Source organism: Agelaius tricolor, unplaced genomic scaffold, assembly GCF_023055355.1.
Source record: "Agelaius tricolor isolate 1412-34295 unplaced genomic scaffold, bAgeTri1.0.p SCAF_2, whole genome shotgun sequence".
In the NCBI taxonomy this organism is placed as follows: Eukaryota; Metazoa; Chordata; class Aves; order Passeriformes; family Icteridae; genus Agelaius; species Agelaius tricolor.
In genome coordinates this window covers 5,677,649-5,697,763 of record NW_027269262.1, presented here as the reverse complement: position 1 = coordinate 5,697,763, position 20,115 = coordinate 5,677,649, and the positions used below count along the sequence as shown (strand labels likewise).

Sequence of the window (20,115 nt, the reverse complement as noted above, 5' to 3'; positions counted from 1 at the left end):
AAGCCACTGAGGGTGAGTATCCCTTTCCCCACCACTCTCGGGGGATCGCGCAGAATTCCTCCTGGAGAAAAAGTCGCGACAGGTCCGGGTCACGCCAGAGAGCCCTACAGCAGCTCTGGACCGTACGGATCGCTCCAGTACCACCCCCAAGGGCCCGTGTCGGTACCGCCAGACCAACCCTCCTGCCCTCACCCCTCACATCCCTCCCTCTCCCGCCCCGCTCCCCTCCCTCCGCGCCTCGCGCCCGCCGAGGGGCGGAGGCCCCGCCCCGCCGCGAGCGCGGGGAGGAGGCGGGGCGGGGCCGCGGACTCAGCTAATGCGGGGGCGCGCGGTGGCGGGGGCGCGCCGGGGGCCGGAGGGAGCGTGTGCGCGCCGGGCGCGCCCCCGACCGGAGGAGGGGCCGGGGGCCGGGCCAGCCCCGCCGCCGCGGCGCCCGCTCCCCGCCCGCCTCCCGCTTCCGCCCGGCGCCGCCGCCGCCGCTGCTCAGCCCGCCTCGCCCCCGGCCCCGCCGCGCCCCGCGACGCCCCTCGCTCCCATCGGGCACCTCCACCGGCCGCCGTCATCGCCAACCCTCCCCCACCCCGCCCCCCGTCTTCTACCGAGGCGCTCCGGTTGTGGGGGTGACCCGCGCTCCGCACGGCCCCGGGCCTGCCCGTCGCTCCGCCCCCGGGCCCGTCCGGTGACAGTCGCGACCGCCGCGGGAGGTGGCGGCGGAGGAGCAGGAGGAGGCCGGAGCCGGGATGTCCGGGCAACAGCAGCAGCAACAACAGCCGCCGTCGCCACAGCTTTCTTTGGCGGCCGCCGTTCCCCCGCCGGCGCCGGGGATCCCCTCCGCCGCCGCAAGCCCCGGCCCCGCTCCGGCCGCCGCGCTCCTGCTCCACCCGCCACCGCCGCCTCCGGCCACCGCGGCGCCGCCGCCACCCGCCGCCGCCACGGCCGGCAGCAGCGGGCCCGCGGCCGCGGGGGGCGGCGGTGCCGGCGCCGCGCTGGGCCTGCCGGCGGGGAGCGGCACCAGCGCCCCGGCGCCCTTCCCGCACGGAGACCCGGCCCTGAACGAGCAGGAGAAGGAGCTGAAGCGGCGGCTGAAGAGGCTCTACCCGGCCGTGGACGAGCAGGAGACGCCGCTGCCCCGCTCCTGGAGCCCGAAGGACAAATTCAGTTACATCGGCCTCTCGCAGAACAACCTGCGGGTGCACTACAAAGGTGAGGAGGGGCGGCCCGGGCCGCCGCGACACCCCCGGTCCCCCCCAGGGGCCGGGGGCTGCCCGACCCCTCCGTCGGGCAGTGGGCACAGGAGTAACAATAACAGGAAATAACACACGCTCCTCTCCCTCTTTCTTCCCTGTTTTCCGATCCCCTAAATTTCCTCCCGCAGCGTGGAGATAAGGGGCTTGTTTTCCCTTATTTCAGGTTTATTTTTCTCTCCTTTCCCCTCCCCCTCCCCGTTTCTGTCGCCGTGCGGGGAAAGGGGGGGGACACAAGGGGCCGCCCCCGCCTCCTTATGCTTCTGGAGTGGGCATTATGTAAACTCCGAGACTTCCTCCCCACTGGATTCAGGTATCGCCGGAACGTTTGGGTCGGAGGCAGGAGAATAAAGGACGCTCGGCATGACGTGTCCTGTTTATGGTAATGAGCGAGAAAAAGAAGTGGCTGCTTTTTTTTTCCCCCTCTCGAGAAGAGCAAGGGTTAAATGGAGTTAAGAGCAGCAAGCGTTAAGCTATTGAACGCGGAAATGACGGGAGGGGAAAGCACTGAGAAAAACACGGTTTATTTTTAAGCTGTGAAAAAAATGATTTTAAAGTCACTGGTAATAGTCTTGCCTAACTATTGCACAGAGTGATTTGAGGGAAGGAACGACAGTAGGACTTACATTAATAAAGGTGACTAAAACTTTCTTCCTAGACGTTTCACAGTTAAAGTTACAGATTTTCAAATAAAAGGTAAAAACCAGTATGCTTTTGTATTAAAAAATAACATCAGCAAGAGGTATTAGTAGAAAAACTTGTGTTGATTGTTATGAAATGTCATAAAACCTGGAAACATAAGCCTACACTCTGACCTGAAAAAACACAGACACATCTGGTGTTCTAGGCCCAAAGTCCTAAAGTAGAAGTGTTGTGGATTCAAAGCCACTTCTGAGTTGGCTGTGAAGAACTGGATCTTTTGTCAGTCTGTAGTCAAATGAACGTAGTGGGAGGGGAAACAAACAACCGTGCAGTTACCCTTTCTCAGAGTTTGCAGTGGAGAAATTCAAGGGAAATTTCGATAAACATGTTACTGTTTAATCGGAGGAGGAAAACGGCAACACAAACACATGGCAGGATTTGGCTGCCATGAAAGGATTAAATGTACTCTGGGAGACTTTTTTTTTTTTTAAATAGAGAGGTTTTAATATTACACACAAAATACTCTGTTAAAAATGCTAAGTTTAATGCACCGTACAAAGATAATAAAGGAGCTTGATGACTGTAGAGCAGGTTTCTGGGAGGCACCGAGTGATTTAAGGATGTGTAATTTAATACTCAACTCTGAATTTCCTGGCTTTTGTTCAGTGTTTTATGACCTTGTATTTTTAGAAACATTTTGTATTTTCTGGTGCTTAGTGGCAGTGAGTTGTTTGGTTTTGGTGTTTTTTTCTTCTAAGATGATCATAGCTTAGTAGCTATCAACTCCTTCTGCTGGTTTGTTTTGCTTTGGCCAACTTCTTTTTCTCATAAGCTAGAATTTGGAGGTTGAACCTCAGTTTTATTACAGAAGTATATTTTCAGGCTTTCCTTGTGCTATCCCTGTTTTTCCTCACTTACCTCCTTTCCACGGTGTTATGGAAAATCATTACCTCAAAGAAATTACAGAAGTCATGAAGCACAGTTAGTAGGTTATAACAATGAAATACCTTTACTCTAGCTCTTAAACAATGGCAAGTGCTGAAGGTTGAAGAGTTCCTAGGTTAGCCCAAAGGACTTTGAAAAGGAGAGGTGCCAATATAACATGTCTGCTTTTCTTTTTCCTAAGTGCAGATGGGAGTAAATGGCTTCTTAACTGGCCCATCTTTTCTTCTGGGTAATTTAATGCAGGCGTCTGTTAGGGCAACTCCATGTTTATGTTACCAGCCTGGCACCTGGAGTTGCTAACTGGGCTAAGCAGTGAATGGCATCAGAGTATTTCTACCTGAGAACCAGAGGGCAAATATGCTGAACATCTCCTGCCTTTTCTCCCTCCTGGATCCTTCTGCCCTAAGAATACAATAAAAGGGGAGAAAACGAGGAGGTTCAATGAGGAGAGTAAGGGAAGATGGCAAGTAGGAATGTGCTTAGCACTGTGAAATAGTGTTTTACATATCAGATCTCAAAAGAAAGCACTCACAGTCTCTTCTTTTCTAATACTGGCACTTTCAGTGCTTCTGAAATTACCTAAGTAGTAGTGAAAGAACATTGGATGTTTTTTTTGAGAGGAAATATGAATTATATGTTGAGCAGGGATAAAGAACTGTTGTATTCTTGACCAAAATACTCAAGGAAAAAGATAGATCTGTCCAAAGAAGCCAGTAACCTAAAGCAATTCTTACTCTTTTCTATTACTGTAGTATAGGTACCCTGTACACTTAAATTTTCTCTTTTGCCTCTGTAGATTTCTGGCTATAGAACTGTTTTTCTGGAGTAATTTCCTTCTGTGACTGATAGGAGGCAGAAAGTGTTAACAGCAGTGCTTTGCCTTCACTTTGGATGTGTTTGGACTACTGAAAAAATGTGTGAGAGGAACAATCAGCGCAAAAACTTTAAAAGTTATTTTTCATATAGATACCTTAATAATTTTAATGTGCTGATGTATTGTGAACAGTGATATTTTTGTTTCACTGGTTTGTGAGATGAATGATGGTCCTCTCAATGTAATTTCTGAAGATTCCTTTTATTTTCCTGCTTACCAGTGGACAAGTTGTATGGAAACATGAAGTGCAGCGGATGTTTTCTACCTATTTTCTTTCTACCCATTGCAGCTGGGATGTTTTGTGTACTGCATTTCTGGACCTGAAGATTTTTGCAAGCATCCTACAGAGTGCTTAAGAAATGGAAACTGCCACAAAACCAGGCATTGATCTAATGGTGGAGGTTTAAAAAAAAGGAGTATAGTCTAGCATCAGAATAAAAGCTCTTCAAATTTTGTTAAGGCAAACGAAACCCAAGAGTCAGTGCTTTTTTGTGCTGTCTCTTGGAATCGTAGTGTTACTTGGAAAGGAAAACTTAAATGGGGTGGTGTTTTTGTTTAGCAGGTTAGGTAGCTTTGTTAAAATCTTGATATGAAATACGTAGACAGTGGCATCAGTGATACTGTAAATATGTGAAAGACTATATCTAGAGTATTTTTGTTTTTCCTATGGACAGACATACATTTTTGTGTTGCTGCCAGTTAGCTGTGCAAGCTGATAGAAAGCTAACACTGTCTTACTACCTGTTGTTTGTGGTGTTTCTTTGTAAGGGAGACAATGAAAAACTGTATCAGGAAAAAATGGATGTCGTTTCACTTAATTATAATTTTTACAGCTCTGAGCTGTAGGTAAGTGGTAAAGAAAGCATAAGTGCATGCTGCAAATAATGCATGCACAAAATTACATAGCTAGTAAGGCAAGACATCTTTAACAATATTCCTAGATATTTCTAAAAGATTCAGAAATAAGACATGGGTCCTGTTGAAAGCCAGGGAATTCATAAATGGTGTATGTGATATGAAAGATCCACTAGACAGGCAAATTAGGTTTCCAGCAGGTAGTGATCTGTACTATGTAGTGTAAGGAGATAAAAACAGACTCGGATTTGTAACCATGGAAGAAACTATATACAGAATTAGGTAAACAGACAAAATAATTGTTGCAGAAATAATGGAAACTCCTATAGAAACTTCACTTAAATTAGTCTTGCGACAATTGTCCAAAAAAGCTGAAGAAAGTTATGCAATTTTGACTAAGCTGCCATTGCATGAACTTTTTCTAATGTATCACAGGCCAGGGGATCTTAGCCAGACATTTATTTACAGTGCAGTTGCCTTTGAACTGCCTGTAGTGCAAAACAAAAATAAACTATTTTTCAGTGCAAACTATGCATTCCATTTCCTGTTGGAAAACGAAGAGGATTCTATACTAATAGTTCTGTGTTGTCACTCAGTGTTACAAGGATGGTGTCACTTTTTCTGGCAGAGAACACTCAGGGTACATTCAGTACAGTTTGCCTGTTTTGGACAGCCTTGTAGCTCTGAGATGTCTTGCTTTTTTTTTAACTGGGGAAGAAGTTAAAGTAAAATTAGTAATTTGTGTCTTTTGATTTGTTTTTTTTCTTAGAATTATAGAATCATTTAGTTTGCAAAAGAGCTCTAGGAACACCGAGTCCAACCACAAACTCAGTACTGCTGAGTCCTCGACTAAACCGTGTCCCCAAGTGCCACATCTGCAGGTTTTGTAAATACCTTCAGGGGTGGTGACTCAATCACTTCCCTGGGCAGCCTGTTCCATTCTTGTCTCAGTGAAACTTGCCTAATGAATACAACAGAAGATTAGGCTTTGATTATTTTATTTTTGGCAGTGTGAGCAAATCATTGAACCACCTGTTGGAAATAACTGCAGTTTAGCTTATGTAAACTTTGTTTAAGGATTTAAACTGGATAAACATGCTTACTTTTGTCTAGGTAGGTGCTCCTATAGATTTCTTCTGGACTATTTGGTGTGTATGCATTATAAACTTAGATTTAGGTTCAAAGATTATCTTTTTTGAAAGCAGAGATGGCTTCTCCAAACATGTTTATATCTGAGTTAGCTTTTGATAGAATTAAAATTTAGATTAATTTCACTGTAATTTTGCTTAAGTAGTACTGATACTACTTACTAAAAATCATTAGTGTGAGTGCTTAAAAAGTGATATATAAAGCATGGTCAATTGATGCTTGTCAAACACTTCTAATGAATGCCCAAGTAAAAACAGTACTAGTAATTGAACTTACCTATGATCTGGTTTACAGTGTAAAGTTCAAGATTTGTAGACCTGTTTTCCCTTCTCTGCTCCCAGTGCATCTGTTTGCAGAGTTCTCTTTTTAATTATGAAAATCGCTAGTGTTAAATACTACATACTTCAAAAGTGTTCTTTTAAATACTCAGCCTATAGTTTGTGACTGTCGGAGCGGTGTGTTTTGAGGAAACATTGGGCAGTGTTTGTGTGATCTACTTCAGGTGTTTGGAACCTCCGATTCAGAAGTTCAGAGTTGGGTGTCAAAGTTCTTTTTTATTCACAAGCAAGGAAGTGAGGATTCAGGTTACCAAAGAATGTGGCAGCAGTAGAAGACATCAAGTTAATGGGCCACTCAGCTCAAGAGTCCCATTGATGACAGTGGTCGCAAGTGCCTGAGAAAAAATCTAAAAACATGTCAGGCATAAACGGTGTATGTCTGTTTCCCCTCTCAGCTTCCAGCCATTTTAAGCTGAAGGACATTGTGGACTCAAGGCAGTGTCTCAGTTAACTGCAGTTCTAGAAGCTGTGTTCTCTTAAACACTAACATCTATAGTATCCTCTGCTAAGCAATTTTGCAGTTCAGCTAACTGTTCAGTTAAGAGCCTCTTTCTTGTTTTAAAGCAGGCTGATAAACTAGGATCTCATGACCACATGTAATTCAGTGTAGCCTGGTGGTACTGAAAGACTTAACTACCATGTTTAGACAGTGTGGAGATACTTGGAATATTGGAAAGTAGTTAACTGGATGATGTTTAGCCTTCTAGACATATTAATTTTATGTAAGTACAAATAAAAGCAGTATGCTCAAGCAGTAAAATGGAATTCACAGGAGATTATGTTAGAAGGACAGCAGTTCTAAATTTAGGGTGTCTTCTGTTTTAATGGGATGAAAGTAGTTTTGGGCACTGACTTCCCCAAGCATGTTGCTTCACCACATGAAGTGTTTGGCAATACTGGTAAGGTATCCTGTTACTTCTGCCCCTCTGTTGACCTCTTATTTGCAGTGTGACAGCTGTGTGTGGCTGTGTTGTGAACTGGATCAGGGAACTGATCTGCTGCTTAAAAAAATCTGGTAGGTTTCTTAAACCCCAATCAGCTAATCAATCTGGTTCCTAGTATGGCCTTGCAAATAAATGCCTGGACTGGGGAGGAGATGGGAGAAGGGGAGTTTCAGGAAGAGGTGTTAAGAATACCTTAAATAGGTATTGTTGCCAAACACTTAGATTGTGATTTCACAAAGCTAAGTCTGCTGGGTAATAGATTTACATTTTCAATAATATTTGGCTGGTTCCTACTGCTTTAGTCTTTTCTATGTGGAAGACTTTCCCAAATAAGGAGAATGACTCAGACTGAAACTACACAGATTGTCAAGTGCATAGTGTAACCAAGGGAACTTCTTTGCAGTCTATTTTAAAGTAAAAACCTAAAGACATTTTAGAAGAAAGTATTTTTCCTTCTTCCAGTGCATTGTTTAATCGGACTTCTTTGAACTTAAGGGATGTCTTAGGAGTTCAGTGTTCTGCCCTTTCAGCTGAAGGATTTCAATGTACTTAGACATGGTAATCTGTAATAGCTAAATAGTGATCTACCAGCATTTGAAAACCAAGCAAACTCATGGAAGCTCTAAGATTATGTACTTGGTTGTTACACTGGTTGTCACAGCCTGAGGAAATAAAAGTAGTGAACAATAAAACGAAATTGTGTATGGAGGAGTAAATTACTGTTTTTTCCTCATGTGATACATCACATCAGCATGCAGAAATCAACATGCAGAACGTAGGCAGCAAACTTAACGTTGTCAAACGTGTGAGGTGATCGAAGGATTTCTGCACAAAATATTTAGTAGTACTAACAAAACACTGAAGCAAGCAATGGGTTTGCACTCAGAAAAGTAAGGTGGTTGGCCACTTTTGTTTAGGTAGTAGCACACTGGGGTGAGTCATTAACATCAGAGAAAACATGGTAGGTTAAACCTAATGTAAGTGGGTGAAGAATTTGTGGTGTCCAAAAAGGTGTTGGTTCCTGGTGTGGCCTTGGTGAGAGTTCTCCCTGGCTGAGCACGTGCCATTGGTTAGGAGCTGGTGGGTGCTGGCTCTGCAGGCTGATAAGCACTGACAGTTCTATGAACATTTGCACAAGGGAGCACTGTGCTCAGAGGTTCTGTACAGGTCAATCCCTGACCCTCTGCCCTTAGAGGTTTTGTACTGTGGGCCAGCTGGGCCTTATCTTTCTGCCTGCCTAGGTTGTCATTCTCCTACAGTTTCTTCTTTGCTGTGTGACCTGACTTGCTGCACCTGAGACATGATTAATCTGAGCCTGAGCAGTAATGCCAGTGTTAATGCCCCTGAAAGAAGTGTGTTTGGTTGTGGGATTTTTGCATATGCAGATCAATTGCTATGCAGGTGCAGTAGGCCTCCCTGTCTGGACTGGAAATGACAGCTGGAGTGCTGCAGCACAAGTGATTTGTACAGCACACTCAAAACAGGCAGCTCCTTTCATCATGCTACAGATCCACTTCAAGAGTAGGCATGGGATCTGTGTGAGTTATTCTTAAGGCAGTGACAGTCTGTTCTTGGTATCCATCTTACTGAATTGCCTTGCTTCTTGCCATGATCCAATATACTTTCCATCTTGTTTGTTAAATTTTTTTAAACTATGTCCAGTGGCCCCATGCATGACTGTCACACAAAAGTTGAGGAGTTTTGGGTGTACTTGGGAGACACTGTGCTTGCTTGAGCAGGTTGTTGCTAAAACAAGTCATCTGGTCAAAAGCCTGCTTCCAGGTTGCTTTTGGAAAGGGCTGTGAGGAGGATGACACCTTCAGAAGGTTGGTGTTAGTAGAATGCAAGTGGCTCTTGGGTTTGGGTTGAAAATCCTGGGAGTAGACAAGAGCTGAAATTGGGCCTTATTGTGGCAGAGCTAATGTAGAGTGAGCCTAATAAGAAAAAGGAGTAGGAGCTGCATGAGCTCAGTTAGGCTGTAAGGCTTAATGCTGTCCTGGAACAACATTGGAATGTGGAAATTGATTGTGAGTAGCATGTTCTGTATAATGACTGGTGTTTATTCTGGAGGATGTTAGAATTGAAGTGTCTTCAGTAACTTGTAGATTCAGAGTACTAAGCATTAGATGAAACTCTCTTACGTTGTGTTTCAGTTTATAAAAATGAGTAAGCCCTGTGCATTTGAGAAATCATACAGTTCTTTCAAACACAGGTGGCCTTTTGTCAATCATGTTACTTAGAATGGTGAAACTTTTTCCTAGTTTCCCTTTAAATAATTGTAGGACCTATTTGGATTACTATATCCAGGACTTCTTTCAGCATCCTTGGTTGCAATACAGGTGCTTACAGTATTTGAAACAAAATACTCCAGCATAAAACTCAGGTTGATAAGAATATTGTATGTTGTTTGCTCATTGCATAAGCCTTTTGTTTTGAGTAGTTGGCATGCATAGCTTTGAGTCCCCTTCTGCAATTAACTAAAATACATTTTTTGTGTGTTTTGAATGCTCTTGTTTTTCAGGTCATGGAAAAACTCCAAAAGATGCTGCTTCTGTTCGAGCTACACATCCTATACCTGCAGCCTGTGGCATATATTATTTCGAAGTTAAAATTGTCAGTAAGGGAAGAGATGGGTAAGCAGAGTGCATTATGAATTAATTGTTTCTTGAAATACTGCCTTATATCATCTTTCAGTCAACAGATGTTTTCAGTATCAAAACTTATTTTCCTATTTTACAGCTTTATATAGCTTGATTCCTTATTGTTGAGAAATTGCACTCTTATATTTGATTTTTTTAAGAGAGCTGATTGTGGTATTTACTGTCCACAAATCAGTGTACAATAAATTCCAAAGCATCATCTCATTTTTTCTTGACAAAAAAAGTTAGGGTTTGAATGACCAGATTGACCCTGCTGTTACCTTTAAAGGTGTTGGGTTTTGGCTATATGGATTTACAGACTTTGATGTAATTTTTAGGATGTGTAGCAGACCAACTTATTTCCTCAGTGTGATCTTTTCATGGATGTCATATCAATTTTGAAACACAAAGTTATTCTTAAGGCTACTTGTTGATGAACAGTAATAAGAATAAAGGGGAATATTCTGAATAAGTGCCTGGGAATTTGTCACCCTATGGAAAGAACAAGAATATGCTGCTTCCCATAATCCATCTGAATTATGAATCTGTTGAAGCACAAGTGATAGATGCTTTTAAGTCTGCTGAGGCAGATAGAATCTCACCTGGGAAAGTCTTGAAGTGCTAATGAAATCTTTGCTGAAGCACTTTAGTTCCTTTTCATCTTTCACTGCTTTTGGTAGAGGATGGGTGTTAATTCTGATACACTGTAGGACTGCTTTCTAATGTGCTGTAGTACATTCTTTGGCTCTGCTTCAAGGTTCCACTCAGGACTGTCTGTCCCTGTTCTAGGTACTGTACAAGCATATTGCAGGTGCTTATGCCCTGGTGTGAAAGTAAATCTTGAAAGAAGAACCATGGATGAAATTCAGTGCCTTTGTCTTTTCTTTGTCTTGCTGCAGTTTGTTTTTTTCATTTTCCCAGAGTCCTGTAAGCCCTCTGTAAGTCAGAAACAGTATTCAAACTTCTTTGTTTTCCTTATAGTATTGCATAGTGATATTTTGAAAGAATAGCCTCTCAGTAGTGCTGCAGCTTTGTAGGGGCATTTATGAGTTTGTTGTTATTTCTGTTCTCAAAAAGTTATCCCTGGGAGAGTTCTTTGCTGTGAAAAGCTTACATCCATAGTTACTTTTGTTACAATGTGAAGACCTAATTATTTTAAAATTGAGGTGGTAGAAATTAGCTTTTCAAGTAACATTCTGCTACCGATTTTAGGAACACCTTTATTTTTTGGGGGGAATGTGTGTGTGGGTTTCTTGGTTTTTTTTGGTTTTTGGGGTATTTTTAATTTTAGGAACATTTTTTAAAAAATTATCCTGCTGCTTGCTGTGGGTTAAGGAGAGGTTCTTATTGTGACTTCCTAGTGGTGTGTCTCTTCTTGAAATAGTTTTCTGCCTACTTAGTTTGGAAGGTAGCTTTTTTGAAGTGATGGATTTCAAACAGTGTCCACATATGTGGGGGTGTCATTTTACATAGCTCCTCTAACACTTCACTGTAGATCCTTTGTGTTGGATTTTAGTAATTTCAAATTCAGTAAGGCAGCCCTGCAAAAGTGGGAAGACATCACTGAGTAAAGTTTTTCAAGGTTTTGTATTTAAGTGATTACTCGTGAGATGTACACAGCTATGACTTGCAAAGTTGCCTGCTGAGATTGCATAAAAAATGGAGGGGTACTTTTTTCAGTTAATATTGCCTCATCCTTGCTTCAGCCTTGTGAACTTCATTTAGTGTCACTTTATGAAACATTAGCTGCATAATGAGCTGAGATGTGAATTTTTTCATTGTGTAAAATAGTATGGTAGCTGGGAAATACTGTACACACAGCTAAAGGCAAATGCAGCTTGGCTGATAAAGACCAGGAGTCAACATGTGGCACTTCACTGGATGTTAAATGTGTATCTCTAGACCCTGTTCTCAGGTCCAGGAGGTCTTTGGTGAGATGCAGGATGAATCTCTTACAGTTCAGTGTTACCTTGCATTCAAACTAATAAATTTTTCCATAATAAGTAAACTGGGGAATTTAATGCAGAGAAATAGGACTATAGAAACCAGTTTCTGTCAGTTCGGATTTATTTTTCACTGCCTGCTGTGTTTCACCTGGCTTGCTCCAGGTACATTTTTGCCATATTTTTTTTTCTTTTTGTTATCTGGTAATGGGAACAGAGTTCAGGAGGACCATATCTGTAGAAGACCAGCATGTAACTAATTGGGTCAATTAGCTAAAATGCCTTACTTGCAAAATCAAGTGTTCTCAAGGTGTTAGCCTAGCTGTGGCAGCAGCAGAGCTGTATTTTACAATACTGTTTAAAGTAAATCCTAGGCTACCTGAGACAACTGAGATACCTATCTGTAAGCTGAAGTACAGCTTCCAGCTTGCATAAATGTCAGTGGATAATTTTGTGCTGTTTGTTTGGAGTTCCCTTTGGTAGTAGACTTTACTACTTCTATTTAATTTTTTAATAAACTCAGTTGAAAGTATTTAGTCCATGTACTGTATTATAGGCGTATGTCTAAGAGCCTTCTTGCTTGTGTGCTCTACTCAGCATGACTTGCCTGAAATAATCAAAACCCTTTACTAAAAACCTGCTGTAGGAGATCCATTTTTCATACTACTGTAGTACTTGAAGGTGCTGCTTCTGGAATCTGATCTTGCATATCTGAAAGTAGCAGGGCGCAAAAATTACTCTTCTTTAAGGAAGCGCAGCTCTATTTTGTTTAGGGTGTGGATGTAGCATGGCTTCTTGTGGCTGTGTTTGAGCGCAGAGTTGGTTTTGTCACTCTAATGACCTAGGTCATTAAATTCTTTAATGTATCTAGGTGAGTAACTGGCTTGAGTAGAAATTTGAAGGTGTGTAATATGTTAATTTTGCAGAAGTTCGTGACCAACTTTGAGAACATTATGAACACACTGAAGAAAGTGTGAAAAAAACAGCTTTTCTAGGAAGGAAGAACTGGATATGGGAATTGGTGTTGCAGAGCAGATGAGCAGCAAAGTTGCTTTTTGATACCTCCATGTGGTGTGATGGGGTCAGTAACTGATGGTACTGGATGAGAAAAAGGGAAGTGAGAATTAAGTTCAGTAAAAGTAGTAAGGTTGAAATACCATTCAAACAAAATCTGTCTTGGTATTTGTAGAGTGTTTGACACAAGGAGTCCTGAGGTGCTGCTACAGTGCAGATACGTGAAATAATTACCCTAGATAGATATTTTTGAATTCTTGCTGAAAGTTCTAACCAACTGTCATATTGCTTTGTAAATATTTCCTGTTGTTCTTTATTTTTTCAGTTTTCTTTCTTAGTTTCATGTTGTTTTTTGTAGCCTAAGGGCTTCTATTTATATACATTCTCTCCTTTTATACTCTCTTTGGCTTTGCTTTGTTTGGCTCATGTGGAACATTGTGGACGGTTATGTGAGTAACAGTAGAAGGGTAATGGGTGTATGGGGAACAGTACCAAGGTGATGATTAGAAAGCATGGTAGGAAGGGGACTATTAACTAACAGTAAGTTATGTCTGCATCTCTGTTGAAATGTCCAGTTAACTTAAAAATAAATAAAAAATTTTGGCCAGGAGAAGAAGCAGTCTCTGAACACTCATTGAGTTGATGTCCCTTTTCCCAGTTTGTGACTGTTTGTATCAGCTTCATGGTAAACCTGATTGGATAACTTATTTCCAAAAGCTGACTTCCAGAATGAGTTTGTTTTCATTCAGTTTTTTCCCCCAGTATGGCTGCTTGCATCATTTCATGAGTAGCTAAGACAGCAAAAGAAGGTGAAACTAGGAGCAGAAAGCAAAATGTGAAACAAAGGGCCTGGGAATGCTACTTTTGGTCATGGTGTAGCTTATACCCATTAACTTTAGTTTAAATACAGCCTTTTGGCTTTTTAAATCTTTGACCAGGAGAGACATGTTTCTTTCCCAGAGAAAATGAACTTCTGGGAACAACAATTTTATCTTCCATGTCTTGAATTTCTGTCCATTCTTACTCATTGATTTGTAAATACAATTAATAAGAATGGACAAAAATGATAGTAATAGCATGTACTTCTAGACAGTCTTCAGTGCTTTTAGAACAGCTGAGGAAGATGTATGCTTAAAATGCAAAATCATAGAGTCACAGAATGCTTTGGGTTGGAAGGGACTTTAAAGATCATCCCATTCCAACCCCACTGCCAAAGGCAGGCACACCTTCCACTAGACCAGGTTGCTCAACTCTCCATCCAACCTGGCCTGGAGCACTGCTGATTTTTTTTTTTAAAGAAGAATGAAAACAAGGATTGGAAGTGGTAAGCCATCCAGAAGAATTGATGAAAACTAACTTCAGAAAGTCTGTATCCTTTTAGCAAATAGCACTGAGCTTGCACTTGTGTGAGCAGGGTTGTTTAGTCTGTGGGGTGGTGGTGCTGATGCAGATCTTCATGACCAGCCTTTATAGCACCATGTGTAAGTTCTGCTAAATATAGTGCTCTAAAATAAAATTTTAGTACAGCAATTCATGCAAGTAATCAGTATGTTTTTGGTAAAGCAGTGTTAATAAGGCTTTAAACACTTGTTACACTATGGCTGTTTTTTAACACTGGATATACAATCAGTCATCTGTTGTTTTGGCAGTATCTTGTGTAGTATGTGTTGTGTATGTGATGAAGTAGGTGTGAAGTAAAAAAGGAAAAACTATCCAAAACAAAAATACCATGAGAATTAAGTTTGAGTGTTCATGACACCTATGCCTGCGGCGGAGCATGAGCTGTTTTAGAGTGTTTGAGTCATAAATGCTTTGTTGTCTCCTAGAGGATGTATGTGTAGCTCTTCAAACACAAACTATACTTTTTTTATTACAAGTTGTTTGTGTTGCAGTAAGTTGGCTTTTCCTTTAGCATCCATACCCATCTTCTTGTTCAACAGAAGCATTAACCAATAAACAAAATATATAACATTGTCAGTTGCTGATTGATTTGTATTTGTTTTGTACATTATTAATGTATTCTGAAAATTTTATGCAGTCCTAAGACCTGTTTTTATAGTTTTAATATGTCTTCAGCTGGTATTTGTTAAAAGAACAGGCATTTAGTAAAACAACATGCAAAACTTCACTCAGTCTACATATAAGTAGGCCTTGCAGAGTACTTGTGTATAGGGTAGAATCTGATAAGGTCTGAGGTATCCTTCTTTCATTAGTGTCTTCATTTGAATTGTAGCAGCTGCAAGAAGAGATCAGGTCATGAATTAGCAAGTGTATCTTTTCTTAAACTATAGCAGTAATTAATTTTTTACCTGAGTGTATGAGACCAGATATTGGCAGAAATGAACATTAACTAAATGTTTAATAAGATTGTTTGAGGTTTGTATTTACCTGGTCAGAAATATTGAAGCTGTGGCAAAAGTTGTCTTTCTTTGATGGTGTATGCTAGAAATTGAAAATTGTAATTTAAAAAGAGTGTTAAGAGAATATGTTTGATTTCTTGGTCTTATCTTCTTGAAACATCTTTTCTTTCTTCTGAAGTTCATTCACATAAGTATAGATGCTAACTTTACTGTAGTCCACATTTACATTATATATTTTTTTGTAACTATTCTTTTCTGACAGTATGGTCCCCAAAAAGGCTTTAGTCCTTGGGGACAAGTGTCCCAGGATGAAATGATGAAACCTCAAAATGGGAGGGATGTCAGTAAATGAGAATCCTTCTAGGAACATTAGAGCAATCACAAGCAAAATGTTACAGGAGTAACAGTTTCGAGCACTATGCAAAATGACTGCCTTAAATATTTTTGGTTTTGCCTCTCTATGCAGAACTGCATTGATCTGAAACCTGAGTTTATCATGTTCAAAATACTGTTTCCTTGGAAATACTCTGTAAAATTAAACTTGTTTTCAATTTGAAATTAAAGACTCAAACTGTCTATGGCATATTTTGAAACATTTAAGTAGATTAACATCTCATTTCTTATTGTGATTGTGCAGAAAATAAGGATCTTGAATTGGCACATTTCTGCAAAATTTTAATGCAGAGTAACTATATTAAAGATAAATGTAGGTACCTTTTTAATGTGGCTTATTTCTGGCCTCATAGTGTCAGCGAAAGCAGTATAGAAAACTATAGGAGAACATTATTCAAACTTTTTATGTCATTGAAAGTCAATTGTGAGGGCCCTATAGAAGTTCATTGAGTCTTTAAAGTCCTAGAGATGATGCATTTTTTTTCTTCTTGTCCTCTTTCCAAGGTACTAACATAATGATAAAGCAAACTATACTTGGTATATAGCTTATATTTTTTTTTCAGTGTTACTTCTACTTTTCTTAATAATCAATGCATTCAAAACATTAGGGTGTTTTTAGTTGCCTTATTTATGGCTGTAAACATCTGTTAGTGCTTTGTCTTAGGTCCCCTACAGATAATGTACTAACTTAAGTTTTAATGCTGTATGGTTGAACTTGCTTCCTTTAAATGGATAACATGTAGAGAATAAGGCACCACGTTGGTTACTTACTTTTTGCAACAACAAAAGAGTTGGTTTTTGAAGCATCATGTAGCAGTTCCCCAGGTTATAATGTCTTCAGTAGCATATGTAGGCACAATGGAAGTCAGAAGAAATTTGACTCTTTGCAGAGATAGCAGGTGAAATTTCTGTAGTAGGAAGTCTGTCACATACTATTATGTAAGTAGCTGCTAAATTGTGTTAGTTGGCTTTATAAATACAGCATGGAATTTTTGGTGGTTTTTTTTCCTAGAGAAATGATTATTTAGTAATTGAATTTATCTTCAGCCTTTCTGAGTTGTCTGTGGTTTGGTATAGTTTTTGAGATTCCTCTTTATGGAGTGAGCAGGATAGGATATAATTAATCTGAGTTCTGATTTTTATCAGCTTTCATATTGAAAGATCTTCCATATACCTTCAACATAGTGGCTACAAGATCGAATGGAACAGTTATAAATAAAAATCAGGGTTGTGTTTCTTTCTGGCTTCTGTTAATTTCTTGATCTTTAGCATCTGCAGTTCTGTACCATCTCTTTCTGCTGTTTGTTCCTTCTGTTTGGCTCTGGCTGTTTTTATTTCTCACGATTAGTCTATTCAGGCATCCAAGTAGAAACTTAAGGCTCCAGCAAAAATGTAAATTTAGTTCTTTGACTAGAAAGATACTTGAGGAGAAAATAGTTATTGTGAGCTTTCTGCTTCTTAAACATTTCTTTGCAGAGAAGCCTAGGCTTTTCAGTATGTGTTAGCCTGGGCTTTTCAGTATGTGTTACAGGAAAAAAAGTAGGTATGATAATGCCTCTTTTTTTTGACATTTTCTCTTTTGCTTTGTGGTTAAAAAAAAAATCTTCAGCGAATTTTAAATTCTGTACTTTTCTGGTGTTCCTAAAGTTTCTAAATGACTTGTGAAATGTAAACTAGAAAATGTGCTGAGACACTAAAATGGTAACCTATATCTTAATTGAACTGGACTGGAATAAGAATAAATACAATTTGAAGTGAAAAAAACCCAAGTCTTTGTAAAATACACTTGCTCTCTTGGTCCTTAATACAAATTTGGCTGTACTTTAAATTGCTTTCCAGCTATATTCTCTAATTTCAGACTCTCATGGGTTGATTTCATGTCTTCCGTGAGTGGTTGCTTGTTATTTTATGAGATCCTGTAAGAGTTGAGCATGTTAATGAGGTGATGAGTAGCAGCCAGTGGGACTGAAATTGCTCAAAAGAGGGGCTGCTTAATAAAACAGGCACCAGGCCACTTTGTGCTATTTGCCTGGGTAAATGATCCTCCCACTGCAACAGCCAGGGGCATGTCTGGGTAGGGAGCTGAGGTGGAGGGACAGTCCTCAGGTACTGAGGGAGGCAGCATCAGAACCACACCACTGTTCACCCTCTCTGGTCTCTGAAGCCACAAAGCTGTGTCCATTTTTGGAAGGTGCTACAGGATGGACTGAGCATGCTGCTTCATGGTGCTGACACCTCCACTTGCCAAGGACAGCTCTTACGGCCAACACAGCTGCAGACAGGAAAGACAGGTCCACTTGGGTCTCCTAGACCAAACCTCTTAATGTGACAGGACGGCATCATAAGCTGACTTAGAACATTCTGGGCCTGCATTGCACCTAGGCTGCTTGTTGTGCTGCCCATCATTTTTCCTCCCTTAGTCATAAGCTAAGGGAGGAAAACTTAAATACATAGCTCTGCCACTTTTCTTCTCATCCTGACGTGCATGAAATGTGAGCTTTAAGCAGCAAACAGGAGGACAGTTTATGTACTTCCTCCCACTGAAGCAAGTCTTTGCAAACCCTGACTCTTGACCTAAACAAGGGTTAAGTGTCTTAAAAAAACAAACAAAAAAGTCGATTCCAGTCTGAAGGTTACAGGTGTGAGGAAAAGGTAAGAAAGTTACATGTAGTGGTTTGGGATAGATACAGTTCCTTTGAATAAGTTTTAGAGCATTTAAAGCCTGTCTGTCATGATACTATTTTCCCCCATAATTTATAGTGTACTAACCTAGTTGAACATGAAATTAGCTATCTATCAACTCTAAAAAATAATAATTAGCTTAATTGATGAGCCTTTAATTTCTCTCACTTCAGACCATAAATTGTAGACATTCCTTTTGCCTTGTGAAAGATGTCTGTAGTAAATTTATTAGTTGCAATGTTTTTATCTAACTTCAGTTTCTATTAATAGCAAGTCTCCTTCACGGAATGGTGTTAACATTTCAAGTAGTTGTAAGTGCATCCCAGGGAAAAATACATACTGTTAACATCCATCTTCTTCCTGAGATGGTGTTAGTGCCTAGTGCTTTCCAGTCACTACCAGTGGGTAAAGATTCCTTGTTCCCAGCTATATTCAAATACAGTTTGCCTGTGTTTACAGCTGTTACTGAGGAAGATTGGAAGTTAGGATATCTGAGGAAGAAAACAGTGGTGTTACCAAAATGTTGCCTAGACCATGATCTTCTATCTAATATTTTGAATTTTTGTGTAACCTTAGTCTTGTTATAAAAATACCGAAACAGAATCTTGATTGCATTTTTAATGTGACTCGTATTCAAAGGCTTTTTGCAGTCAGTGGAGTTAAAGTTATCTAAAATTGTTTTTAAAAGTAAACATCCTTTCTTTAATGAATAAGAGATTTTCAGTCTTCACATGAGTATCCTTCATGTGTCAGACCTCAGACTATGCTAATAACAATTCTGCCTTTATTATTTAAGACAAAATCAAGGGCTTTCCACTTGTTGCTTTCATTTATAATTGTTATGTTGAATCTGCTGCTGCAGTGGTGCCTCAGTAATGTATTCAGCAGTGCAGCAAAGACTAATCCTTTTGTTTGTTGCCCTTTGCTTCAGCTCTTCAGTATTTTTAAATGTAATATCTGCTATATATGGTTTTGAGGTTCCACTTCATGCTGGTATGTTTGAAGGAGAGGAAGATGGTATTATCATACATTAGAAATTATCAGAGGAGGGCTTTTTAGGTATCAAACATAGAATTGGGTAAGGTAACTGTTAGAAGTGTTCCATAGAAAGAGCAGAAACCCCCATACACAATTAAGCATGTCACTTCTGAGATGTTCTGCTCAGTTCCATTCTGTGGCAAAAGCATTTTAAATAGTAGATTAACTTGCACTTCCAAGTGGAATAGTTGCTTAAAAATTTCATTTTATGAGATGGGAATACAAAGGTCGTGTTTGTTGACTTAAACTTTCCAGATTGCCACAGGTGAATATTTTGTTTTCATACAGTTTATTATTTCATAGCAAATTCTTGGTAACTGATGTGAACTAGTGTCAAAATACTTTGAATGATTTGATAACAAGTAAATGTAGGTTTAGGTGATTTTTGGATGCTTGCTTTAGTTGTTGGAGGGGGGTTGCTTTATTTTGGGCAAGGGACAATGGTGAAAGCCTAGATTTTCATTTTGCTGTTTCTCTTTTTGTATTCCTGTTGTCATGGTAATGGCATTAGTTTTGCTTAAGAAACAAGCAAAATTGATTTTGCTAACTTCTAATAGTGCTATTTAGGGATGAGGAAATTCTTCATTTCAGCTTTATAATATTTGCTATTAAATTGTTAACAACTGTCCTGGACACTGACTTTATTAAAACCACCTTTTTGTAAAGCTGGCTTTTGGACTTCATTTCAGATTACTGGTTAGTGTAGTACAAATATTTTCCCCTCTTTAGTTTGCCATCAGATTACAAGCAGCTGAGAGCCATTGTTGGTAAATTTCTCAAGTTAACATTCTGCTGTACAATCCAGGCCTTTAATGTTTCAGTGTGATCTTTTCATCAGTGCTGTGCAAGGTTGCATTTTGCTGCTGAAGTAAAGCAGTGTTGCATGTATTTTATAAAATTACTCCTTCCAGTTTGTCTGCAAAATATCATTAGGTATGTTGAAGATGATGAAATTGGTATGTGTATGGCTGTACCCCTACTTTCAAAATAAGATATGACCTTTGGCTTCCTTTGTTCATGCTTTAAACATTTTAGCTAGTAAAATGTTAGCATAA

At 40.2% G+C, this 20,115-nt stretch overlaps 1 protein-coding gene and 1 long non-coding RNA gene across 5 annotated transcripts in view; both read left to right on the top strand.

Annotated features, from left to right (window-relative positions):
* The first annotated feature begins 389 nt into the window (after positions 1-389).
* RANBP9 (RAN binding protein 9) overlaps positions 390-20,115 on the top strand; it is a 39,009-nt gene continuing 19,283 nt past the window's right edge. For 2 of the 4 annotated variants that reach the window (XM_071451287.1, XM_071451272.1), the window contains exons 1-2: positions 390-1,203; positions 9,513-9,624. In XM_071451287.1, coding sequence (XP_071307388.1) covers positions 741-1,203; positions 9,513-9,624 — 575 coding nt within the window. In that variant the 5' untranslated portion in view covers positions 390-740. The remainder of the gene's footprint in view (positions 1,204-9,512; positions 9,625-20,115) is intronic. The other 2 variants (XM_071451282.1, XM_071451263.1) reach the window with 2 other exon arrangements.
* Positions 1,217-4,175, top strand: LOC139601930 (uncharacterized). The gene is made up of 2 exons (XR_011683063.1): positions 1,217-1,626; positions 3,926-4,175. It is a non-coding gene; the product is annotated as an uncharacterized lncRNA (long non-coding RNA).